The sequence below is a fragment of the Gymnoscopelus microlampas genome (assembly GCF_963454915.1).
Source record: "Gymnoscopelus microlampas genome assembly, chromosome: 16".
NCBI classification, from domain to species: domain Eukaryota; kingdom Metazoa; phylum Chordata; class Actinopteri; order Myctophiformes; family Myctophidae; genus Gymnoscopelus; species Gymnoscopelus microlampas.
Window position 1 is genome coordinate 31,538,596 of NC_139953.1, and position 27,910 is coordinate 31,566,505.

The 27,910-nt window shown below is 44.2% G+C and overlaps 1 protein-coding gene across 2 annotated transcripts in view; it reads right to left on the reverse strand.

Annotated features, from left to right (window-relative positions):
• Positions 1-9,531: 9,531 nt before the first annotated feature.
• sipa1l1 (signal-induced proliferation-associated 1 like 1) overlaps positions 9,532-27,910 on the reverse strand; it is a 143,751-nt gene continuing 125,372 nt past the window's right edge. For both annotated transcript variants that reach the window (XM_084082845.1, XM_084082846.1), the window contains 9 exons: positions 25,731-25,831; positions 24,770-25,296; positions 22,229-22,432; positions 20,655-20,817; positions 20,232-20,448; positions 17,826-17,975; positions 16,627-16,735; positions 15,457-15,535; positions 9,532-14,126 (listed from right to left, as the gene is read on the reverse strand). In XM_084082845.1, coding sequence (XP_083938971.1) covers positions 13,983-14,126; positions 15,457-15,535; positions 16,627-16,735; positions 17,826-17,975; positions 20,232-20,448; positions 20,655-20,817; positions 22,229-22,432; positions 24,770-25,296; positions 25,731-25,831 — 1,694 coding nt within the window. In that variant the 3' untranslated portion in view covers positions 9,532-13,982. The remainder of the gene's footprint in view (positions 14,127-15,456; positions 15,536-16,626; positions 16,736-17,825; positions 17,976-20,231; positions 20,449-20,654; positions 20,818-22,228; positions 22,433-24,769; positions 25,297-25,730; positions 25,832-27,910) is intronic.

A 27,910-nucleotide genomic window follows, 5' to 3' on the forward strand; every position in this document is an offset into this window, starting at 1 on the left:
GGGATAAAACAGACCTAATTATTATTAAAGGTGATGGAAGACAGTCGCAACTACGGATGTTAACAATTAATCTATAATTGAATAAACTACCGTTAATAATTTAGTTACAGGTATGATGTGTGTGCTATCAAATGTGAGTTTACCATAATCACAGTAATCCTTAATCATATTCCATCATATTCAAGGGCTTTTGGAGAGAAATGAGACAGACTCCATAGAGCACTGTAGAGGGGTGTGTGTGTCTGCGACCAGCTGATGCTCGTTGACACTCGTTAATGTTATATACATCAAGGCAATTATGTTTCTGCACTCATTTTAGGTTTCGGACAAGAATTTCCCCTTTGTTCCTAAAAAACGCTGCTTATCAATTCATCGGTTCATCGATTGATAAGGTTATCAATTATCAATTAATGAATTAATCGATAATTTGCATCCTTAGTCTCAACTAAGACCTGGGCACCCTGGTAGCCTACTTCCGGAGGTCAACGACAATGTTCGTTGACAAGTTATGACAACAAGCGCCTGGAATTCGAGCAAGCCCCACCTCAGGGTACATCTAGATAGGACACTGTCCTTCAAGCAACACTTAAGAAGTTAAGACCAAGGTGTCATCAAGGGTCTCACTGGCATGACCTGGCGAGTCGCCACCAAGACACTACAAATATCCACGCAAGTCCTGGGTCTTCTCTGCAGCCAAATGCAGCACCCCCATCCAGGTGCCAAAGTCCACATGTCAAAAAGGTTGACGTTGCCATCAACAGCTCCCACCGCATCATAGCTGGTTGCCTGAAGCCCACCCCTGTGTTCAACCTGCCAGTCCTCACGGGATGACCTGGGCCAGCCATCGAAGGGAGGCTGCTACCCTCGCCCTGGCAAGGAAAGCCCAGAAACATGACTGGCACATCCTGCATGACACCACGACAGCAGCACATCCAAGCATACTCAAGTCCCGCTATCCCTTACAAGAGGGACAAGAGATGCCCTGAGGACCTGTCTATCAATGCATGGCTGACGAGATCTTGGAAGCGGGAGTGGGAGACGGCCGGGCCCACATGAATCCATCACTACATCCGGGGCCCAGGGGATGCTGTCACAGTTGAAGGCAATGGACCCCTTCAAATCATCCATGAAGAAGTGGGGCTTGGCAAACAGCGCAGAATGCCAGTGTGGCGAGGATGAGCAGACTGCTAATCATATAATTACCACCCGTTTCCTACACGAACCACCCGCATAAGCCTGCCTCTTCGGCATGGGACCTGAGACGAGGGCATGGCTACGTGATGTTAAGCTGGACATCTGACAGTACCTCAGATCCTCTTGAGTAGCTTGAGTGATGGTGCCACTATTGGACATATTGGATGTGGTCCACAGTATATTTATACCACACAGTTACAGTTAAGAATCAAAGGTTCCTAATTTGGGGTTTAGTAATACAAAAACTCAATGGTCTGATAATAATAATAATAAATATAATTATACTTTCATACAGAAAATGCAGTGCTTTCCATCAACAAAATCTCACATGAATAGTACTTCATGGACAAACATGGACACTACAATACAGAATGAAAACCAACGTTTTCCACCGTTGGGAAAGCCTGGCGAAGCAAGGTTAGCCTGAGCTGGAGAGACATCTTATCTTCTTCTTCTTCTTCATGTTTAATTCATCTGACAGTTTTACAGTGTTCATGTTGGTCCTTGACTTTGGTCTTCGGCATGGAGTGCTCTCTTACTAATAGACTCCTCTTTCATCTTCATTCTCTCTCCCCCTCTTTTGTTTTCCCCTCTGCTGTGGTTCTCCATCTTTCTGTGTGTGTGTGTGTGTGTGTGTGTGTGTGTGTGTGTGTGTGTGTGTGTGTGTGTGTGTGTGTGTGTGTGTGTGTGTGTGTGTGTGTGTGTGTGCGTTCCCCCCCCCCCCCTCTGTCTGGTTTCTCTTTAATTTTACTCTCTCTCTATCTCATCATTGTGAACACATCTCTAGGGCTTGTCGCTCTCTAAACCCTGGAGGAGCCAGTGGCAGAGCAGATCTGATAAGGACTTTGCACCAACAGATCAAACAGCTGATGCAACCATGAGGAAGCTGGCTGCTGTAAGTAAAGTTATGGCTAATTAACTGATTGAACAGATTTACGAGGTCATTTTTCAGAAAAAAAAACGGCTATTTTTGTCAAGCGACGCGGTCGTGTGACCTAACCACATTATCCTTGGCATCTCTATTTTGTGCATGTTATTATAGGTGGAAATTCAAAAAAATTGCCTAGGCCTGTGTGGTCAATTTACATACTCCATCATACGCTGGTGTCGTGCAGGTTGTGAGCTTGGAGATGGCCTATTTTCGCCATGCAACACAGTCATACGATGAAGTATAAATCAGACGTAAGTGGTTAAGTATATTTCGGCATTAGAAGGGGCTAAAGGTCTTTCTGTGTGTGTTGTGAATGGAGCTGTATAACACATCTGTTTTGTAATGGATGTGATGCACACCGCACACTAGAACTACCAGATCACACGTAGGATTAACCCATTTAGACCTGGAACACCAATATGTTATTATACCTTTCAAGCCGGGAACACTTCTGTGTGTAGTTGTTGCTATATACTGTATATAGCAACATTAATCTTTAACAAAAAAATTATAGTAAAGATTTGAAGTTTTTCAGAAAACATAGGTCAGGATTTAGAGGGTGAAAAAGAAGGCAGAACACTGGGCAGAACACAGGAGGAGAGGTACTAATGAAAGCCTGCACCAGCTGATTTACAAGCACAGTCATCCTCCTGCTGAGATCACACATATTTACACGCATAATTCAATAGAATATGAAACAGACAGCCAGACGCTAGCATGTTCTGAAAGGAGCTGTTTCTTCCCCTCTCTCTCACCCGAACAGCTGTCCAGCACTATGGGAAATCTGGACGTCAATAAGCTCACTGATCAATACATGCACTTACTCTACCAGCTAACCATCATCAACAGCAACATTGATGCTAATGGACCACTCTGACTAAATTTGCGCACGCACGCACACACACACACTCATGTACTCACGTCAACTGTCTGTCCGTGTGCTCATGGACGGTAACTGTAGCTTCCACTTTGGATCTCATGAATTATTGAGGGAGTGTCAACAGGAAGAGAGAGTCCATTGGGAAGTGCGTTTATGCGTAGGTAGGCCTATGTGAGTACGTGCGTGCGTGTGTGTGTGTGCGGGTAGTGTAGCAGTGGGCCGGGGGATGCCCCACTTAAGTGCATCAACAGTACACCTGCCCATCATGAAGGTGCATATCCTCTCCTGTCCTCAAAAGATGTTTTGAGTCTCTTCAGTAACTGCATGAGAGCTTGTTGGGCTTTACCGTAGCAATGAAACGCTAAAAGCATATTGGTGTATGTCAGAGTGCACTGATGCACTGATCCAGTCATTTCCCAACATTAGTGGTGGCCTTAGATCATCTCAACCTTTTTAATTTCAAATGTTTTAATGTGATTGACAAACGTATTACTAGTACAATAACCTATTAACAAACATTTTTCAAATTAGATTTCTTTTGTCCTTTTTGTAAGCAAAATTTCCAGCCTCTCCACTTGCCTACCTCGACACACACACACATTTTTTTTTTCATTCAACCTTTATTTATTCTCGAAAGACATTGAGGTTGCCCTCATTTGCAGTGTCGTCGAGATACACACACACACACACACACACACACACACACACACACACACACACACAGTAGTGTTGAGGGCCATACCAGCTGGTAGTGCCAGTGGACGTGCATTCTGATGCATTCACCAGCTGCTTTAAACACAAGAGCTGACAACTTGTGAGCTTGTGGCTCCGAAAATCGTCTGTTTTCACTGTGCGACACCGTCGTATGACAAAGTATTCAAATAGGGCTATTGTAAAATGCATTAAAAAAACACTTGTCTCCAGTTTGTAATCCCACTTGTGTGATGAGACTCCGTTTCGCATCTTCACGCCGAATCAAACCTGTAAATATTAACCCCAGTTCAGCCCCCGCGTTTTCCACCTGAGGTAAACATGAGTCATCAGCGACCTCCTCCGCGTCGCACTCCCCCGCTCTCTCCCTTGTGTCATGTCGTCCTTTCCAGGATACCGCTGTAAGGGCTGCGCTGCCTCACAGAAGGCCTTGAATCAACCGGTCCAGCAAAGAGAGAGAGGAGACCCAAGACAATAGAAAACCAAGACTGCCCTTCTCGCTTTTAATCCTGTATCTCTGTGTGACGCTGTAGGTGGCCGCCCCTTTAGGAGAAGTCGTTCATGAGAAGTATAAATGGGGTGTGGGGGTGGGGAGATATAAATGGTGCATTTATATAGCGCTTCTATCCGAAGCGCTTTACATTGATTGTGCCATTAACCCATTCACACACACATTCATACACCGATGGCGGAGGAAACCATGCAAGGCACCAACCTGCTCATCGGGAGCAATTAGGGGTTCAGCGTCTTGCTCAAGGACACTTCGACACTAACTCTAGGGGAGCGCCCCAGCCCGGGATCGAACTGGGAACCTTGCGTTTTTCCAGTTCACTCTACCCGGCCACTCTGCCCCTGAGCCACTGCCGCCCCATATGGGGACGGATGTGTGGGCAGAGGCTACAACACCCACTTAGGAGATCATTTGTGTACCATTTCTTACCTAGTGTTGGACTATCTTCCAAAATGTATGATCTTTGGTGTCGCTTCACAACTGCCCTAAGTCAGTGGTTTTAAAAGTGGGGGCCGCCAGGGGGCGCCAATTGGAAACAAGAGGGGGGGGAAACACCCAAAAATAATAAAAAAATATAGCTGCAAGCAGCGATAATATGGGGCCAGGAGAGAGAAAGGATAATTCCTTTAACAGGTCAGTTCATGAAAGTCCTTGCGGTCTTGTTTCCAATGAGGGCCTGTGAGCAATTAGGGGTTAAGAGTCTTGCTCAGGGACAAATTTCATTTCATCGACACATTTGCTGACCTGGCCTGGAATCGTACCTAGGTCAACCAGAGCCTCTGGCTCCCTAGGCGGGCTCACTAACCACTCAGCTATGGCCGACCCTGAGAGAGAGAGAGAGAGAGAGAGAGAGAGAGAGAGAGAGAGAGAGAGAGAGAGAGAGAGAGAGAGAGAGAGAGAGAGAGAGAGAGAGAGAGAGAGAGAGAGAGAGAGAGAGAGAGAGAGAGAGAGAGAGAGAGAGAGAGAGAGAGAGAGAGAGAGAGAGAGAGAGAGAGAGAGAGAGAGAGAGAGAGAGAAGATTGTAGATTGATAGAGAGTAGATTGAAGATAGAAACGGAATAGATTGAAGAGACAGACATGGAAACGGAATAGATTGAAGATAGAAACGGAATAGATTGAAGAGAGAGAAAGAGCCATGGAAACGGAATAGATTGAGTCATGTTTTTTGCAATTCAACTTAAATGAGTCTGCATCAAGTGAGGCTTGAACCGGCAACCTTGCGATCGTGAGGCACTCTTAGGTAGCTGCAACACTACCTATAGTGCTATAGCTTTGTCCAGGCTGATATTGTCTGTTGAGGATCACAAACTCTTGCCTTCTGTCATGACCCAAGCCCCTGTTTCACTAACACAAAGATCACTCGTTCACAAACCATTTACCAATGAAGAAATTGTACATCTCCTCAGAAGCAAAACTAGTGAAAGTAGCCGATCTACAAGCTCACAAACCATTAAAAGTTGTCAGATTGTACATCGGCTATTTTCACAATGAAGTATGTTATACATTGAAAAAACATACTCTCATTGCTATCTGAAAAGTTGTGAGATTGTAGATCAGCTATTTTCACAATGAAGTATGTAAAAAACACTCAATTAAGTATTTCATGTTATCTTTAACAATTGCAAATGTATTCATTGATAGTCATGTTGTGTGAAATGCAACTTAGATGAAGTCTGCACCAAGTTAGGCTTGAACCTGTGACCTTGAGGTTGTGAGACATACACTTAAGCGGGACGCTATTGGACCAACAGACAAACCTCTGAAAAAAGAGATCACACTGATCATACAGTTTCACGCAAATAGCTGAAAAATCCTGGGTTTAAGTGTTTTTCAAACTGCTCAAGATTGCGGACAATCTAAGGGCGGTGCTTACTGGTCAACGTGATAGATGTGTTCCTCATTAGTCAAGGCACATGTGTAAGCAGGTCTAATGGCTGTCGGCCAAACGAGGCATGACTTTTGCCTGTTTAAAGTTTCAATTTTCAAAAAATTGCTATAGCGCCCCCGTTTGACCAATTGGAGTAAGATTGGTTTCAGTGATATTTGGAATGGCCCTTTACATTTCTGCAAAGTTTCAAAGAATGGTAAGTCTGCATGTATGTGTTAGGGGCAGATGAATAATTGTCATAAAACTGCAATATTCATTGGCTCATTATAGCTTCATTTTTTCACTTATGGAAGATATTTTGCAAACGTTTTTTGGTATAGGTCCAAAGTTCATGTGTAAAAAGTTTCGTGCAGATTACTCAAAAATCCCAGGAGGAGATAGGTTTTAACTGTTTTTCATATAATTCAAAATGGTGGGAGATCTAAAGGTCAGAGGTCAAAAGTCAGAGTGTGAAAGTTGTTCAGCATGAGGAGACGCATGTGTGCATCGAAGTTTCATGGCTGTAGGTGAAACAGGGCATGAGTTGTACCTGTTCAAAGTTGTCATTTTCAACTGAGTGCTATAGCGCCACCTTTTGACGAAAGATTGTGAGATTTATTTTTTGATCGTTTTTCATGACCATCTATCATATGGCCGAGTTTCATAAAAAGCGACTGCACGGTTCAGCCAGAACTGGCAAAAACGGCGGAAGAAGAAGAAGAAACGGAATAATGCCAATAACAATATGGGTCCATGCTGGAAGCCTGGCCCCATAAAAATCAGATTTTTTCCAAAATATTCTAAAATAGCTAAAATAGCCGATCTACAAGCATCAAGCTTGTAGATGGGCTATTTTCATTACCATTTCACAATAGGGGGGCTGCAGCCACATGCTATGGCTATTTGGAGGTCCTTTGCATGGAAAGGTTTGGGAACCCCTGGCCTAAGTCATCCTTTCTGCCTGACAGCTCTCCCCTTGGTCCAGTTGTTAAATGGTAAATGGACTGCATTTATATGGCAATTATTCTAGTCTTTCTCACCACTCAAATGAGCTTTACAATGTACTTCACATTCACCCATTCACAGACACCGCAACAGTGGCACACCATTACACATTATGTGTTACGCATGGTACACAGCAACGGCAGAACACTGTTACACAATACGCTTTAGGCAGGCAGTACACATTCACACACCAACGGCGACTGTGCAGGGAACCATGCAAAGCACTAGCCTGCTCAGTGGGAGCAGTTAGTTAGTTAGTTAGTTAGTAACGGTTAGTGTTCAAGATTCGACATGCAGCCAGGAGGAACCTTCTGGCTCCCAGACGGCCACGCTATCTCCTGAACCCCTGTAGCATGCGGTTCATCTCGTCTTTGCTTCAGAAGTGAGAGGATCCTTATTTTTCCACCAGTGACAAGTCACAGGCACAGCACCGTAACCACTTAAACCCTACTTCATTGACCAGGGTCCCCCAGGGGTCTATACTTTCCCTCTACACCAAATGTCTTCACCAGAAATTGCCGGTCTCATTAGAGTACTCTAGACCCCCCCCACTTTGCTCATTTGAAGGTTTGGCCTGGTGGTGGTGCTAGAGGAAGGGTCAGAAGGTCACCAAAATCAATAGGTTTCTTCCTCTTGAGAGCTCAAATGTGCTCATCAAATTTAACGGCAATCCATTACTGCTGGTCACAGACAGACAAACAGAAGGGGCAGAAACATGGCCCCCTTAATTGATAAGAGGCAATTCATGTCTAGCAATTGCGGTTGCTTTGGCAGTAGAGGCATGAAGTAAATGTATAGTGTGCCACATCCAGAGGGATTTACCAGATAAGCACCAAAAACGTCCTTCCAAAATAAAGCTTAACGTTAATAGTTTGTGCCAACAAAGGCGATTTCATTATATTTTATCCTCTATCCCAGTGGTTTAGCCTTGTGGCTAGCTATCATGCTTTTTGGTCCAAAATTATTCATACAAATTCCACTTATTGCTTTGGTTCAATGTCCAAATTGCTTACTTGAGGCTTACAGTGCTTACTCACAGTAAGTACTGGACATCATGTATATTGAATGGCCTATGAGTGCATTATTTCTGTATTATTGTCACAGTCTGGCTGGTTCCAGAAATCACATTGAAAGTATAGATCCTAGGGGGCTCTTTACTCAGAAATGTACTATATTATGTGGATAATTAAACTGCTACTTACTAAAGTGGATTTTTTTCACCCGACTTAGGGCTCTGGTTCTACATCTGCTGTGTCTTGATTCCAGTTACAGTACTTGCTATTTGGTGCTAAACAACCTGTTCTCAATTGGATACACCTTAGCGAAGAGTAATGTCTTCAATGTCCACATTGGTCTACTCTTGACCTTAGAAGGTGTGGAAATAATGTTAATGATCCAAGTAATGTTACTTCTATATGTGGTGGCCCATCGCTGCTGATGGAAATGGAATACAGTGCTGCTGGAGTGTGTGTGTGTGTGTGTGTGTGTGTATGTATGTGGGGGGGGGGGGGGGGATCGGTCACTGGCAGAAAGAACAGTTAATGTGCAATCAGGTGAATCACGGGTCTGATAGGAGAACATTGGGAGCCCGCGGCAGTCGCAGTCCAAATCCCAGTGCTGTCCTTTCCTCTCTCTCCAATTACTCTCTGCAAGGTGCAATTATAGCTGTGGCTGGCGTGAGCGGACTAAAAGCCACTTCCCCCTGATGAAACTTAACTGTTTTTTAGAGGTGTGCGAGAGAAAGAACAGAGCGGGTGACAGACGGAGAAATACATTGTGATATTGTGTTGCTCCAGTGAAGCAGCAAAATGAAACAAATAAAATATTTAAAGTGCATGCTGTGGGCCACGCTTGCACACACAGACACAAAGAAATGCCCGCCCCCATTACTCCTTTCCCATCCCATTGGAAGAACGCGACAGTGTTGATAGCTACCAGAGCCATATAAAGGAGAGTTGCGCCACCTTCGTTCACTTCATCGGGCCCGTCTTCTACAGAGCCTTCTATTGGCGAATAGTGACAAAGCCCTGAACCCGGAAGTTTACAGTCTATGAGCGTTTGTCACTATTTCGAGTTTACATTAACTGTGTGACCGGCACTGTTTTCTGCCCCCGAAGTGACGCAACTCTCTAATACAAGGCTCTGACAGCTACTACTAATTACAGTAGCTACTACTAATTTCCAAAGTGGTTCACCCCTGCTGTCTGAGGTGAGAGGCAGCATATAACAAGTAAGAAACTCAAGTACCAAAAACTGAATTGAGTTTGAATCTGCTGCTATTCCTTGATTCTTTCTCGATTTTTTCCCCCGTTACTACCCCATTGTAATGTATGTTTTATTGTATTACTATTATTGCTGCTACAATGTCTGAGGAAACCAGGACAAATAATTTAACTCTAGTGTACCTGTAAAAAAAAGATAATATAGAAACCTTGTAATCAATACAGCATTTATTTATTTCTTAAACTTTTTAATACTGTGTTCACTGCAAATATCTTTTTCATACCTTTACACTTTACAAAGTAAATTAACACGGGATGTAAACAGTTATTTGTTATTGAACTCCTTGTGATATCTCCATTGAAATGTGTTTGGACTGTATATCACCAGTCAGAGCAGACTTGTTGTTCTTCCAAGGATAATAATTCAAGAGATGGTGGACATTACTGAACTGGATCAAGGCAACGTGGGAGAAGCCGTGAATCAAGAGCATCCGCTTTCACAGTCACTGACCTAACAAGACTGGTTGACGGAAAGTGAAAATCTGATCTGATTTAAGGTCTGCTCTGAACAGGCGTAGTACTTAACTGGAGTAGCACTAGTGACTCCATAGAAAGAGGAGGCTTGTATTTATTGTTTTTTAAAGGACTAGATATGATCAAGCACTTTCCTTCATAAAAAAAAATAACAACTAAAAAACAGACAAGAAAATATTGGGAAGAAACTACAACAATGTAGGTCAATTTAGACAAAATTTACAATGGAATGAATCGATTAGCACTTCTCGTCGGAAACCCATCGATGCAGTCCCTTTGTACAAAAACAGTGTGCAAAGGTTCTTTAAAATAGAAACATTACGGGGGACAAAAATACATAATTTAACATCTGGATTTTCACATTCCACTCACATATTCCCTAAAGTCATCCTTCTCAAAAGTGGAAAATTAACAAAAGATGGAGAAGAAATTAACCACTTAAACCGTATAGCAGGCTTATTCCGCATTCGGTGAAAAGATTTGGTGTAGAGGGAAAAAAGGAGGGGACCAAGAATAGATCCCTGGGGAACCCCGGTCAATTAAATATATATATAGGGTTTAAGTGGTTAAAACAAATGAAAGAGTTTGTATTGCAACATGACCCAACAATCAACAGCAGAGTTATTGGCCTAGGAACAGGGTGTGGTTGTGTGTGTGAGGACACGTGGATGAAAGCATCTACACAACAGTTTGGAAGTAGGGCTGGGCAATATATCAATATTAATATTTGAAATATTGTGATGCGACGGTTGTCTTTTCCTGGTTTTAATCACTTACAGCCTAATTTCACACAAAATAATTGGCAAAAATTGCTGATCTACTCAGTCATTTTCCGCTATACTTTTGAAATGTTTTGAAAAATGAAAAAGAACATGTATACTATAGTTACAATACTATGTTATCGTTACAATATCGACATTGAGGTATTTGGTCAAAAATATATTTGATCCATATCACCCAGCCCTATCAGAAAGTACAGTTTTTTATATTAGGCTATATTTTAGATATAAAAAGCACTTTCCATTTACTGTAAAATATTCACCTTAATCTTCTTTCATCTCGCTTATGTTTTAGACAGGTTGTCACGAAACCCTATGAGGCCTCAAACTGGAAAGCAGTGTGTATAGCATAAGATGTATAGTCCAAGGAGGTAAGGCTTGGGACAGTGAGCTATTGCTAGTTGTTGATTGTACGATAAGGAAAATATGGATTTTGTATCAAAAACGTTACGTATACAGATGGTCTCTGTCATATTAGTCGAACCACAATTAAACACTGGCAGTAGCAAAGCAAGACCTCACTGAGCCAAGACGTTCACTATTGACTGTCCATAGATATGTTTACTAGTTACCATCCATAGAGACAGACAGGGCTTCCTGCTGACTATATTATATTCCTTTAGAAGTTATAGGTCAGATAAGATTCTTAGAACAGAACCAAAGCCTTTCATACCCACTCTTTCACACCCACTCCTCCAACAGAATGGAAAGGTCTGCTATAGTAAACATTATATTTCTCTCTTTTTTTTTATTAAAAATGTTTGTTGAATTGTGTTTTTTACATTCTGACAAGTGTCTTCACTGGCGTTTCCCTGACATTGCGCTATAGGCTGCAGGCTTGGGGAAAAAAAGTTTTTCACTGCAGAAGAAGTTTTCCACCAAAACTAAAAAGGGACTTTATTATGTACAATCTTTAGACTGTAACTGAATAAACTGAAAGTGACTGACCCCAAACCTACTAACGCAGTAATATCCTCCTGCATGGCTATGAACAGCTTGAAATTGGGAAACATTTAAATATATGCCGATTTCAACAAAGTTGAAGTGTGGTAAGGGAGCCATCTAAACCTTCCAAGTCCACATAGCTGTAAGTGAACAAACGATCGTGTACACACACACACACACACACACACACACACACACACACACTTATTTCCTTTCCCATGTGAGTGACCCTCACAGAGTGTACAGTAGGCACAGAGGGATAGACTAATGCACACATAAACACTGGCCGTCTCACCATCGTTTGCCATCGGTTTTGTCATTTAGAAAAAATAAATATCAGAGCACGATACATAAAAAGAAAAAAAGACGAAATAAAAAAAATCTAGACAATTCATATCAGGTGGAAAAAAAGGGGGAAATAACCTGACTGCAAGATTGTGGGAAAGCCTAGTGTGGACAAAGTAAAATAATTAGTGCTAATTGAATTATCACAGAGGATTTGAGTATAGTTCACACAAGCTGTGGTCTGCTCCCTTTATCCATCCAAAACACTAGTCTACAGCTCTCTCACAAAGCAACCCCTCATGTCCTTGTTTCCACTTTGCTCATTCTAAGCTTCCGTTCAGATTCTGACTGAATGTTAAAGAAGCTTTGGGAAATAAGAGCATGGCTGCACAATGATCTTTTTTATCCAATAAAGAAGCATGACATTTTCCACTTGTCACCACTAGAGGGCACTGGAAGCAACACGACAGCAGGCTCTGGCACCACGAAACACAAGATAGTACTGCATTAAAAACCATATTAATCAGGCTTTGGCCATAATGGAGGAACAAGGCCATTTAAATAATATAGCAAGCGACCCTTCCTAGATCAACTAAACACTGATGTCAGTTGTACTGTACGAAATGAACAACTTATTTACTGGAATTATAATACAAGGAAATAAATAAAATGAATTCCCCCCCCCCTCCCCTAAGATGTCTCTGTGTCACTTGCTTTCGGTTGGCTGTGGTCATTCCTGGAGGTGGCAGAGGAGAGAACCTCCCAATGTCCGTTCTGCTCCCTCGCTTGGAGCGTGCGGAGATGCTCCGTCTTCAGAGGAGAGGACTCGTTTGCCTGCCATATGGCTGGAGGACGGGCGGTGGTTAAGTTCGGCAATGCTATAAAGACAGTCTGTGCCGTGCCGAACCACAGAGCCCACCTACTTTTGCAGAAAGGAAACAAGGCTTATTACTATTGCTTCTTAAAGATGCGTAGTACAGTTGAACCAAAGTACTCTGTATTTCAGTTTTATCTTCTTTTCTTTTGTGGCTCTGCTGCCAATGGCTTTTCTTCTTCTTCTTTTTTGTAATAATACTACAAATAGGAATAGTCCTCTGGGCCACTGGTGTTTGCTTTCGCTGCAGTCAGAAGTTAGAAACTGACTGAATCTAAATCTGGGTCATGTGGGGGAGAGAGCGACGATAAACAAGCACTGTACAAAAACCCATCTCTCTTGTGTGCAGATGAATTTCCACTGGCCTCTATATGTGTCAGAGAGTGGCTGAGGCATTTTCCACTGGCCTCTGTAGTGTCAGTGGGTGGTATGTACATACGATAAATCTGGGCCCCTGCACAGCAAAGTACAGGAAGGCGTCTTCAATCCACTTTTTTCACAGGAAGTGAATGTGTGTGTGTGTGCGTGCGTGTGTGTTTACTGTGCAAACATCTATAGCATCCACGCTGGCAGAAGTAGTCCATCTGTGTGGTGCTGGATGAAAGAGCTGCTCTTCTAAAAGCCGCTCAAACATCAACTTGTGCTGTGGCCCGATGGACTTAACCACAACAGATAAGACTCAAAGATAGGCCCCAATCACCTGTGGAGAGAGGCTGAGCTGAGCTGTCCTAAAACAGGTGCGAGGGGGTGATTTCTGTACTGTCACTGGAACTGCACCAAGTCATAGACAGCAAAGTCAAATGGAGCGAGAGAGAGAGAGTGAGAGATTGAGAGACAGAATATAATCCATTTGTTCGCAATTTAGCAATTGTGTTTTGGCCCAGGAAGGGGAGGAAGAGTTCAATTTGTTAATATTATTTTGCCCCGGCAGGACAGTGGAGGTCAGTCCTTCATTATCTGATAAGCAAAGTCCATTAATTCAGTGTCATCCTGAGTAGCCTCACTGGGGAATAGTGGGATAGAGGGAGCCAGGGTTTGGAAAGGAATAATGATTGCAGAGGTTTGGCTGGCAGGAAAAAAAAAAAAAACAACCATTAGGAGATTTGAGCTGTTCTGTCCAAGCTGGCACAGACAAATCCTTGCTATTCACAAACGCCATCTTCTGTACCTCCCCGCTAACGTGCATGTGTGTCTCTGCGTAACAATGTGTTGCGTTCAGGTGTGCACATGTCTGTGTGCGTGTGTCAGTTCATGTCGATGGTGTTGAAGACCCACTCTGTGAACTTCTTGAGTTTGGCAGCAGAGACCTGGGACTCCCCCTGGAGTCGCTGGTTGTCCTCCCACAGTCTTTTTATCTGGGACTGAAGACGTGTCTTCTCCTCACGCTCCTGCGGGGGACAGGAGGACACAGCATAGCGTTGGAATGGAGGTTTAGAAATGCATTTGGTACACAGTAAAATCCTCAAGCATTATTCAAAAAAGGATGTGCATTTCAGTCTGCTTTTATTGTTTTATTGTGACTTTTCCCGAGCTGAGATATCTCAACTAAGCGAAGACGAGGAAGAAGAAAATGTTGTGCATTTGAGTCGCCCTGTTCGCCTCATTTTCAATAGAAAAGCTCTCCATTCCTTTTGCCTGCTCTCTTTTTTTCTCTCTCTCTCCCCCCCTGTCTCTCACAGGCAGGCGGGTGCTGTAAAAAAGGACCCATGCATCTCTGAACGGTGTGCATTTCGTGTTTGTATTTGCCTAGACAGAGAGAGGAAGAGGAGATGAAGAGATAGACGAGAGAGAGGGGCCTCAAACTTTCTTTTCTATTGTTTAATTACATTGAAGTTTATTCTTTAACATAAAACGCATACTGCACACACACATGCGTGTGTGTGTGTGTGTGTGTGTGTGTGTGTGTGTGTGTGTGTGTGTGTGTGTGTGTGTGTGTGTGTGTGTGTGTGTGTGTGTGTGTGTGTGTGAGTGAGAGAGAATGACAACATAAAGAGATGCGCATGTTCATGTGAGCAACATGTTTGTGTGATCAGAAATGTATTGCGACTTGTTGCTTGCGTTGAATCTCTTGTGACTTAATCAGCCGGCATCAGCCGCCATGCAACGTGGTTCCGGCACGTTGTGAATCATTAATCTGAATGGAGCTCTAGTGTTGTTTGCATGAAATCATTGAAATAAGTAATAAAATGTTATCATTGATAATGGGGCACATTTTAAAGACGACATTTGAATTTCTGTTTATCAACTTTGATCTGAAACCCCTGTCTTTTCCCAGCTGAGCACAGCACTGTCATGCGGTGAAGTATGAACAGGGCTTCAACAGCGGTGCTATCCTCTCAGGTGACTGTGGAGTCAAAACAACAGTTGCTGTGATTTACAGCAGCAAGCCTGAGTCAGCAGCTGGGAACAATGGGCGCCGGAGCGGAACTGAAGTGCTGGTGGCGCTAGTGTTGCAAACTGCTGACTTACGGTTCCTGTGGAAAACACAAAACAATTTGGGCCGCGGTTTACATCCTACAACCAACATCCCCTGTTCCTCAGCACACTTAGCCACTGTATGCAAATATATACCATATAACATAGAGGAGAGGAGAGGAGAGGAGAGGAGAGGAGAGGAGGTGTGTGGTGGAAAGTTGCTTATAGTGCAGGAGAACAGGAGAATGTTTCTGTGCATGTGCTGCTGTATGTATGTGTGTGTGCATTTCTGTTGTCTCCCACCTTCTTCAAGTCTTCCTGCAGCATCTTGACCATAGCTTCCAGTTTAGTGACCTTCCTCTCCAGGCCTGTGTGGCCCTCGCTGTGAAAACAAACAAAGACCATTGACCTGACCAAGATCCACTTATGGATGGAAACACGTTGTCTTATCTGATTGCTGGGAAACTTTGCAAGCACATTCCCACTAAGCCAAGGAAGAACCTCCATGCCAAATTGGGAATGGGGATATGGATGGATACGTTGTCTTATTTGATGCTGAATGAAGAGGTCTGAACCAGTGCTTCTCAACGTTTGGGGTCCTTGAGGTGGTTGCAGGGGGTCCCCAGCTAAATGATTGACAGTTGAGGAACCAAATGGACCCTTACAGGTCTGTAACTCTTAGAGTGTACAAATGGAACTCTTTGTCTTAACTCATTAGTTACATTATAGAGTAACAGGTTTTGATTTGTAAAAACAATATACATACTTTACTATATAATTCATCATATGACAAATAGTGTTAACAGCTGATCTACCAGCTCACAACACGCATATAAATACATTTGCTCAAAATAGGGACACCAGGGTTAATGTGGTTGGTTAACATACATTTCAATTAAATTGTTAAATTGTGATATTATCAAACATTAATATCAAACACATCAGACAGTCTACATTTATTTCAGTCTGACCAGAAGCAGGGATAAAACATATCCCTACCGGCCATAAGAATTCATGACCAGAGGGGGGATATGATTGGTTGGTGTGAAGTTATATTGGCTGCAGTATGTCAGCCATATTTTGTTACATTACTCATGAATCTGCATATTCACATGCTCTCAAAGTTGCCTACCAACAATCTGATAAGTCAATGTAATGATCCAAATGTGTTTTACAAGCCTGTAAAAACCCACCTTGCCAGTGTTTCATTAAAAGTTGTTGCCAAGCGAAAGAATTATAGCCTTTAAGCAAGTCAACATCTTTCATGCCAAATTGTTCTTGGGCCCCTCGCTATATCATTATTATCGCAATGCTCATATTAATAGTGCCCTCTGGGGTATTACTGTGATATCAAATGCGTGTGTGTGTGTGTGTGTGTGTGTGTGTGTGTGTGTGTGTGTGTGTGTGTGTGTGTGTGTGTGTGTGTGTGTGTGTGTGTGTGTGTGTGTGTGTGTGTGTGTGTGTGTGTGTTACCTGGATGAGGGTCTGGACAAGGCCACAGACTGCAGATCCATGTGAGGCTGTTGGGGACTGGATGCTCCGCTGCCTCGCTGGTTAGGCTCAAACACAAAGCTTCTCTGGCCTGGAAACAGAGGCAAGGGCCAAAGGTCAAAAGTGAGAAAACATGCAGAGCTATTCACCTGTTTTAAGCCTGATTTACGTCACAACAACAACGCATTGGGAGCTTGTGCTACTAGCATAAGTATGTCCGTTTTGTGTGCTTCTCTCACGGAACTGTAGGAAAGAGATGTAAAAGGACCGCGATGGGCCTGGGCCGTAGCATGACGGTCCAGGCACCCTAGGCTGCAATGCCAGCCTGACAGCGTGTCGTGGGTCGATTCCCGTTCCCGACGACCTTTGCTGGGTGTCACCCCCCTCATCTCTCTCCCCATTTCCTGTCAGCCTACTTTCCCTATTCCTCTCTAAATAAAGGCATAAAAAAGGTCCCAAAAAAAATCGGCTTGAAACTTTGCACACACACTCCCCTATCTCTAGGGTCATGTGATCAAGTTGTAGGCTATTAGTTCGATTTGTCTGATGCCGTACAGGGTAGGCAACCCGGCCTGGCGGAGACCTGAGCTCCGAGGAGCACACTTTTCTAGTTTTCATTGCGTCCTTCAACAGAGTAAAGAAAAACAATTCATCAATCATCTCCTCTCTCTTGCTTCTTCTTTAAAAACAGCCCAGGTTTTGGTATTTGGGTTTGATATTGCACATCCTGAGGTTCTTGTCAAGTAGTTGAAGACTAGTCTAGTAACTTTACGTTTTGAACCTTCTCACTGCGTTACCTTATATGCAACAATTTAAGTACTTCACCTTTTAAAATGTTTGAGTTACATTATATAGTACAGGGTTGAAAAATATATCCTTTCCCATACTTTATACTTCTACATATGACAAATAGCAAAAATAGCCAAACTGCAAGCTCTTGCGTGTCGCAATGAGACGTGTTGAAAGCTTGTAGATTGTTATTTTCGCTATTGGCTATTGAAAGGGTTGGTGGGCGACGCGTTAATGTCAAACCCTGTTAATCACGTGTGTGTGTGTGTGTGTGTGTGTGTGTGTGTGTGTGTGTGTGTGTGTGTGTGTGTGTGTGTGTGTGTGTGTGTTAGTGTGTGTGTGTGTGTGTGTGTGTGTTAGTGTATGTGTGTGTACAGATGTGCTCGTCTCACTCTCAAAGGTGTTGGCCACATCGACCAGGTGTGTCCAGTCCAGGGGGCTGTCCCTTTCTGATGGTGGGAGGGGCATCAGGTCCTGGGGGAGGGGCCCACGGTGGCGCTCCACCAGGTCAAACAATGAGGTGTCGGATGCAGAAAGGTCACCTAGACACAGAGGGAGAAGTTCACTTAGCACCCTCCTGAAATGACTAACGAGACCCAGTCAACTGTAGTCATGAAAAGTGAATGAATAATGGTATACATGTTGTTGTCGGGCAGAACTTGTGTTTCCATATTTCCTTTCCTTTTAATGTTTTTCTTTCCCACGTACATTACTAACTACTTTGCAAAAAGAGTGTTGCGCAAAAGTAGCCAATCTACAAGCTCACACCGCATCGCATTGATATTTTACAAACATTTTGAAAGCGAAAGTGGTTAAGTGTGTCTGTGTTTTTTATAAATATTTAACCAATGGAAAATATTAACAAGAGCTTGTGACTAAATAATAACTACATTGGATCATCAGAAAACAGGTTCTTTTATCCATTTCCTGAAAATAACGGTTTTGAACATACAGTACAAGGTTTCCATCCGACAATGACGATATCCTTGAATAGTTATTCCTAGCTCAGAGGTTCCCAAACCATTCCATGCCAAGGACCCAAAAAAGCCACAGTCTCTGGCTGAGACCTCCTATTGTGAAATGGCTTTAAGAAACAAAACAGATATCTAAAAAATCTTTCCTCTTTCTACCAACCGGCCCCGAATTGCCCCCCACTGTTCTAGCTCATAACCACCCAGTAAATGAGAGGTGTTTCCTACTACTTCCAATTACTTTCCATTATTTCCTATTTTACCTACCACAATTACAACCAGGAGGTGGCAGCAGAGATACAGCAACGAGCCATATCTCTGGCAGTCATAAGGAGGGCAATGAAACACAGATCCCCCCCCCCCCCCCCCTTGTCACTCCAATCCATAGCAAATCATCAGATGCATCCCACGCTAGCATCATCACCACAGCTCACTTCACACTAAAGCCCACTCAATTAAATCCATTACACAAAGCCAAGCATCTTTCTCAGTTCTAATAATGTTCTACCCTATAGGGAACGGGCTTAGTGCGGAGACTTGCCCAAAATGATGTAGTTCCGGTCGGCATCCTTTTAGCTATGATGACGACGGTTGTAAATAAGGAAGCGCTGTGTCAAAAATATGATAATGTTGCGATTATACAACAGTTCCATCCAAATAAAACATGTCAAAATGTATTCATGTTGCGGGACATTTCTCTCTCAAAATAACAACCTTTCTGCGAGTGTTATCTCTATCCTGGGGTCCGTCTGACAAACAGACAGACAGACAGCCACCGCGTCTCACCCCATGATATCTCCGACATGCGACATCTGATCTCCGTAGCTTTGCTTCCAAGTTGGAAATGTGTACATTTTAACCCCAATGTCTGAACACTTGGTATGGCATCTAACAACGCAGCAGCTACGTACCATTGCTACATTAGAGCGACAGACAAGTTAGAGATAGAAGAGAGATGGACGATAATGTACACAGTCTGCACACTACTTGCTGCTTAGCATGCTTAAAATGGCGCCTTAAGTGGCCGGAGTTAAATCCCCAATCTTAACTCAGATGTCATGAGCCCGTTCCCTTGATGCTACAGTAAGTGCCAAACAGGGAGGCATTGGGTGGCATTTTTATAGTCTTTGGTATGACAAGGCCGGGGATTGAACCCCGACCTCGGAGTCTCAGGGCGGACAGTCTAGCGACTCTAGCCACAAAGGCCACTGAGTTGGTATTTTAAGAGCAGTGGCTGCCTTTAATATGGCACCCGGGGAGCAATTACGGGTTAAGTGTCTTGCTCGGGGACTCTGCGACACACAGACTAGGTGAAATTGGGAGCAAACCAGTGACCTTCTGATTCCCAGACGGGCCTCTCTACCTATGCAGCCACGGCCGCAGACATAATGGAACTTGGGTGCTCTATCATCAGTGAAATCACTCACAGTCTCTAGTAAAGTTTCAGACAGACTGCCAGCAGAAAGTGAATTGAGGCCTGGCCCCTAGTGTTGATTTTGACAGCAAATTTTGATTTAGTTTACAGTAAGTCATAGTCTTTTGAATCAAATTCCATTTAGTTTTAGTCATATTTTAGTCATCTGAAAAGTTTTAGTCTAGTTTTAGTCAACTAAATATCATAAGATTTTAGTCGACTAAATCTACAGTTGATTTAGTCGACTAAAATGTATTCTGGCGGTGCCTTGATGGCGTCGTAAAGGCTGATTTTACACTTGGTTGCATGCTAAAAATAGACGATCTACAAGCTCACAACGCGGATCTCTTCTCTACTAGTCCCTCCATAACATTTTAGTCTATTTTTTATTTGTTGACGTCCCCCCATCTCACCATGCAGCTTGACGCCCAGCTTGTAGGAGGGCCTTCGGAGGGGCACGCCGCGAGTGGTGGGCGAGCGAGGCACCGTGGAGCAGCTGAACAGCACGTCAGCTGGGTCGCCCACCGAGTCGGCGAGGGAGGGCAGCCGCTGGCCGCGGTAGATGCTTTCGTCAGACAGCGTGCGGTGGAGGGACCGCCGGCGGCTGGGGGGTCTGCCTGACACCGTAGACTGGAAGGATCGGGGAGGGAACGAGAGGAGAGCGGAATCGGCTTTATTGTCACATCACAGGTTTACAGGAGTAAAAAAGTGGGTGAAACTCGTTTTCGTGCATAGTTCCCATCGAAAAAAAGAAAGGGAAGCTGAAGAGGGGGGGGGGGCAAGTGGGAAAGGATATCAATGGGGTATTTTTATTAGAAAGCAAAGCGGTATAGTACCTTCTCTTTGTGATTGCGTGGAGGAGGTGGACTGTCTGAATGTCTTTTGATGTCTTCCTCCATTGTGGACTTGGCGTGGGGTTGAGGGGAGTGCATGTCCCTCAGAGAAGGCCTGGGCGCCGGGGCCGGAACACCATCACCTCCGCCCTCTCCTGGAGACTTCCTAACACACACACACACACACAAGCAGGTAGTAAGCTAACTGAAGCTCTGTAAAGGGCCCTAGGGGGTCCTCAGAGTTACTACAGGGGGGCTGCCAAATCTTTTGTTGTGTTATAGGAACTTTATTTTATATATTCTTTCTTAACCACTTGAACCAGACCATTTGCCGAAAATAGCAGATCTATCGGCTATTTTCGAGGTTTGGTGAGGTTTGGTGAAGATGGAAAAAAGAGCAGACCAAGTACAGAGCCAAAGGTCAAGTTTACTAAGTATTGATGGTTGAAGTGGTTAAATGTGGTTAAAATACACATTAACATGAATCCAACAAGTCTATGAAGCTATTTTTGAAATCTATGAAAAAGTTGAATCTGCAACACAATTTTAAACAATATGTAGTGGGGGGTCACCTACAACTTGACATTACATCCATGTGAGTGATTTTAAACATGGCTGAATAAGGTCGCGGGTACAAGCGGACGAAATGAGTTTTCTCAGACGGGTGGCTGGCATCTCCCTTAGAGATAGGGTGAGAAGTTCGGTCACCCGGGAGAGACTCGGAGTAGAGTCGCTGCTCCTTCGCTTGGAAAGGAGCCAGCTTAGGTGGTTCGGGCATCTAGTACGGATGCCTCCCGAGCGTCTCCCTAGGGAGGTCCTCGCTGCACGTCCCACTGGGAGGAGACCCCGGGGCAGACCAAGGACCAGATGGGCGGATTACATCTCCACACTGGCCTCGGGATCGCCTCGGGATCCCCCAGGAGGAAGTTGCTAATGTTGCTCAGGAGAGGAAAGTCTGGAGCTCTCTGCTGGAACTGTTACCCCCGCGACCCAACTCCGGATAAGCGGTTGAAGATGGATGGATGGATGTTGACAGGAGTAAAAAACTAAAAGGTTCCGTTTCATATCATCTCACCATAAAAAAACATTCACCTGGCTGTCTTGAAATGATTTTATTTAGTGTAAAATTCACTTCAGCCAGCAGAGGGTAGTTATGTACTACTGCACATAGTAATGGGGAGGAGGTGGTTGAGTTAGAGAAGTGGTCCTCAAACTTTTTCACATCAACTACCGCCAAATTGATAAATATTTGGCCGCGAACCCCCATCTGAAAATATGTTGTGCCAGGAACCCCAGAGGTAAAGATTTGTGTTAAAAATGTTCACTAATGTTCAAGATTTCTTTTTAATAGCAGATCTACAAGCTCATAGCCCGGCACCGATGAGCTTGTATATCTGCTATTTTTGAATAGCCAATGTATAAAAGGTTAAAGTGGTTAAAATTATTTTGATGATATGTTAACTACTTTTGCTGGGGACCCCCTGGAACCCCCCCAAGGACCCCTGGGGGTCCCCGTACTCGTAATGAGTTAGAGAAAGAGACTTGTGCTTGTTTTGTTTTTTGTGCTGACGCCTTACTTCCGCGTGTCTCCAAAGTCCACTGAGTTTATGGTGGAGCCGGGCTTCCTCCAGCCAATCAGGTACTTGGACTGAGCTCCCTGGCGCGGGTAGAATGTCTTGGGCCCGGGGGACACCGAGGACCCGGAGGACCCGGAGCCGGAGGACGGGGATGTGGCTGAGGAGGAGGAAGACTCCTCTCTGGGGGAGCTGTGACCAGAATGCCTGGAGGTGAAGCAGAGAGAGGAGGTCTAGCTTACACTTAAGCCTGATTTTTTTACACCATCACACACAACGTAAAAAAATCAATTAATTACATTAAAAAAAGAACTGACTTTAAAGACCCACTCCTCCAAAAAATCTGGCCTTTTTTATATCTGAGGCTTGCCCATGAAAATCCAGCAAATGTCTTACACATATATATATCCAAAGTATTAATATGGTAATCTAGACTAGCACTAGTTTCGGTATTTCTGCTTTGTTTCCCCTGTGTAATGTAATGAAATGTACACTATTGTCTGCTTGTTTTTATGTTTTTTTGTGGGGAGTGCGGATGTAAATTAGCATCTTTGCTAAATCCGGTGTATTTACATTACATTGATTGTATGGTTCATTAATATGCGGTGTCCAAGGACCTCAATGGAAACAAGACCGCAAGGACTTTTTTGAACGGACCTTTTAGACATAGTATTTTAAATGTAACTGTGCTATTTTACATTTTTGCCTAATAAAATATTCAATCAATTCAATCAATCAAAAGTCCCATCAAAATAAACAAATATAGAAACTCACTGAAAAGTGAAAAGAGGATTGACGCAGGGCAAGCAATTCAAACAAGTGAGAGGTCACATACGGTACGGCCGGTACCTAACACCAATCAGAGTCTCACTACAGGACTAGTCAATGAGGAACCATGCAGGGATGTTGAGTGAAGAAAAACAAGCAATAACCCGACACCACCGTGGGTCCTGCAATGAGGATTGGATTTGCTTATTTTTTCAGACAGCGACTATATACAGCACTTTGTTGTCATGACTCACGTGAGGTTCCAAAAGGTACTGCAGGTAAATATACTGTAAAGCTCCTTTAGGGACATTTATGGTGGGAGAAAAGAACTTGACATGACAGAGATTATGTTTCTGACGGTTTAAACCACACTTATGAACAGGGACAAAACAAATATGCTGTAATCACGGCTGAATTAGGTTGCGATTCATTTTGCCAAGCCTTACACTGTTTAGGCTAAGCTAAGGGATACACTGTAATTAGGCAGGTGAAGATGACTGGACTTGACATGGGCTTGTAATCGCTCCTGAGAGCACTGATGTGTTTCGGTAGAGATTTGATGTTCATTGTAATGACACAGATGTTTTGTCTCATGGTACAGTATGTCGCATGTCTAGCATCTATGACATAATGACTCCACATTTTGGCAGGGTTTCAGGCCGATTGGACCCCCATTGACTACCATCATCAAATGTAAGTTACATATTTCAAAAAATATAAAAGGTAAAACGTTGGCCTACGAGCTGTGTGCATATGAACATTTGCGGCGATATGTCCAGCGAGTTGCGAGATCAGCTTACAGACCGACTGTCTTGTAGATGGCTAGTCTCCTGCAGAGCCATGCCATAAAAAATGCTTTTCTGCTGAGCTCAGTACCAAAAAGATACTGTTACTGTAGGCATATTTAAGGGGTTTAATTACTAAAATTCATCTTTACCACCATTGCAAAATGTCAGAGTGGAGGTTTTGTTAAAAGCACTGAAGGAGGGAGTTCAAATAGCTTAACAAATATCCTGGCAGATGTTTTTTTGCTAGCCAGGTGGTCAAGAAATCTCAAGACTGACACAGGAAAAGAAGCATTCCAGGGATGGGACAAAAGAGGCTTCATTCCAGAGATGATTGCGGGAGGATTGAGCATATTAGCTAAACAAGCACAGTCACTTGTCTGCCAAATACACTGTCTCTTTGTCTCTCTGTTGTCCCATGAGTATTAACTTACCTTGGACAGAATGAAGTCCAGGTCATGAAAGCAAAGTCCTGGGAGTGTACTGTAAGGTCTGTGTGAGGGGGTGGGGTAAGACCCACCGAAGAAAAGGAGGGGTGTTTGGGATTTGGGATTTTCCTTTGACCCCTAGACGTTAGTTCAACTATGACATGTTGGCCACGTGTTCCACATTTCCTGTGGAGAATGAGGAAAGTGTAATGTGGAAAGATAAGGTGTGTGTGGTGTGTATGTGTATGTGTGTGTGTGTGTGTGTGGGGGGGGCTAACGATGACTTCCCTCGGTGGCTGCTTTCCAGGAGAGGCTTGTTGACAGGGAGGTAGTAGATTGTATGCTGCTCTTGGCCCCGTGACTAATGGGTTGAGTCATGACAGTTGAAAAACACGTTGAAAAAGTCAGACAGAGACAAGGCTGACCCAAGGATGAAGTAAATGAGGTCAAATGAGGAGCTTTGGGGTATTTCTCAATACTACCGTATTGTTATGCGGTGTCTCTCTCTCTCTCTCACACACACACACACACACACACACACACACACACACACACACACATACCTTGAGTGTGAGCCGGTGTCACTCAGGCTGTAGGTGCTGCTGTCTCTAACCAGGATATGAGTGGGCGGGCTGCGGCCCACCTCGATGCTCCTGTCTCCCGGGGGTCCGGGAGACTCGGCGGCGGCGGGGGACCTCTCCAGCATCCGCCGGCCCCCCTCGGTGGGGCTGTGCCAGGGGGACGGCACTCGCTCCCTGCCCTCCCTGCCCTCCCGCCCGCCTCCTCCACTTCCTCCTCCTCCTCCTCCAGGGGCCAGCAGGGAGGTGGAACTGCCGTGGTGGGAATGCGAGTGGCCGTGGTGCGGGGCTCCGTAGGAGGTCGTGTCGATGCCGCTGTCGGCCGACGTCCCCGCCAGGTAGCCCCCTCCTCCGAGGCCGTTGGGCTCCATGTCCCCCGGGTCACCTCCGCCGGAGGAGCCGCCGCCCCCGGCGCCGAGCTCGTACCACTTGTCGCTGTCACTGTGGCCACCGCTGGACGCCGTGCTGGACAGCGTGTTGCTGCTGGAGTGACCCGAGTAGGGACCATCTGACTGTTATACCACAGAGAGAGGTGCAGGAGTCAACCACTTAAAACGCTCTAGTCTTAGTGACTTGAGTTACAACTTTGCTTTTATCTATTTTTTCCCCATCGACAGTTAGTTAGGGCTGTCACGATTACAAATTTAAGTTGACGATTAATTGTCACTCAAATAATTGTGTGTTTGGCCACATGGAACATATGAATACAAATTTTATTTCTGTTTGAATCATCAATGAAGATGAAGATTTATTTTTATTTTTGAACTTTTTCTGTTTGTGTCTTAAAAAAACGAAAAAAGTTACCGAAGAGTTAGGAGAAAAAAAAAACCTGGCGAAAGTTTAGGTTGAAGACAAAAAGGCAATCGTGCCTTTGCCACCAGGGCCCCTAGACTTTGGAATGAACTGCCTGAGAAGAGCCTAGGCTAGAAGATGTGTGAAGACTGACCTGGCTGCCCTTCTTGGGGGAAATGTGGATGACCTGCTCCTGTCTCTGGATGCGGGGGGGAGCTCCGGAGTAACCCTGACCAGACTTGGAGATGGGTACATCTGAAATAAACAAATACGTTTAGAACTGATCTGGCCCCTGAAGACAATTTCTCATTCATTTACTCTATAGACATTTCAGAAAATCCATATATAAATAGAAGCCTGGAATCAAGCCAACCAGCAGCCTGATGAAACATGAGCACAAACATTTGATTCAGTTCATAAAAACAAATGGAAAACGTGTGCATTTGAGAATGAAGTAACTGCACATCCCATAAACCATTGCGCATGTGTTTCTCTAGCCTGGTAAACCTTCTCTCCAGAAATCTCATTTCCATTTGATTTCTGGAGTGAGTCTGGCCTGATACGCCTTTCTGCAATATTGGCTCTGTACGCCAAAGGGACGAGCCTATCAGCGTCGTCGCTCATCGTTCTGTGATTGACAGCGACAGTTGGCCAATCAGGTGGCGAGTTTGAGTGAGCCCGAATGAAGCCGAGTGCAGCCTGAGTGCCTCCGACAAAAGACGAACGGCAGCCATTGTTGTTGTCCGAGTGCCTTCACTTCTTACTTTCGTTTTTAAAACGGTCTCAAACTTCTTTTTCGAGGCACGGAATTTACTATTAAGATATCGTTTGGATAGAATTTAGTTGTTTAACTTCATATATGTGGTCAATTAATCATGACAGAGCCTATTTAAAAATATAAATTTAGAGAACCGGCAGGGGCGGGGAGTGACACGCATGTATCCCAATAAGGCAACCTATTTTGGGCATGGCCGTCTCAAAAGTCCCGTTGCGTCACATAGTCTGGAGGTGGTAAAATGAACTGCTGATTGGCTGAAGGGGAAAAACGATCATTGGTTGAAGGGGTTGTCAGTCAACGGTATTACTCCCGCCCAACTCCAGCCCACAGCCAATATTGTAGAAAGGCGGATCAGGCCAGACTCACTCCAGAAATCAAATGGAAATGAGATTTCTGGAGGGAGGTTTTACCAGGCTAGTGTTTCTCCTGATAGAGCTCCACACTGTTGAGCTCTACAAGCGCTTGATCTTTTTTTGTGTTTTATCCTTTTGACAGATAAGTACAAATATCATGTTCATTTATGCATTTTTGTCAATAAATACGTCAATCAATCAATGGCCAAAAGTTGGTGACAGAGCTTGTTGTTGAAATTTTACCAGACAGACAGACAGACTTAGGAGGCAGACATGGCTTTCATCGTGTGGATGCTCTGACTGTCACCAGATCGCTTCACTTCACACACACATCAAAGGCAGACCCCTGCTGCTCTAGCCAAGCTGTCAAGACAAAACTATACGAAAACTCTTGTGTAACTGTCTAGGCATTATGCAACAGAACAGAACAGCCAGTTAATTGCAATCGCTTCCTGGGAGAGGTACGTGTGTGTCGGAGAAGATACGCAGAGAGATAAAACGCCACGGACAAGTACCATAATGGCAGCAGGTGCAGCAATGCTATCACAGCTGCAGTGGAGTGATTCCTGGCATAATACAGTCAAAGTGTGGTGGAGTGGTGGAACTTTGGTATTTTCGTGACTGGAGAAGAGAGGAGTAGGCTACCCGCGGTGCAGTGGTGAGGTGGGATGGATGGCGCTGTAATTGCAGGTGGATGAAATCATGACAGCCCTTCACACAGGCCGCCAAGAGCAGATGATGTAATGTTTGCTTGGAGGAAATATCACATGCAGTTAATACGTCTGACACTGGTTCTATGAGAAGCATTTCTCAATGTAAGAAACAGTTCAATCATGTCCCACAACAAGACATACAGAACCTGCGAGAACTGTATGCATAACAATCTATATAGTTGACCAGTCAGAAAGCCTTTTATGAAGGAGAAAACTAGGGACCTCGGGTACATCTGGAAGGCTATAAAGCTATAAATCTGTTGTTTCCAGAGGGAAGTGTGTCGCGCTCGCACATGGTCACGAACACACACACACACGCGCGCGAGTATCCACGAGGCGCCGACTACTCTCTTTCACACGTGTCTGTCGGTTCTATTTACTTCCTGATAGTCTGTCTGTCCCACGCTCGTATGTTGCAGAATCAGAGGCTGACTTTAGGCATGCATATGCGTTAGATGCTTATGGGTGCATTTGAAAAATATTTGATTGG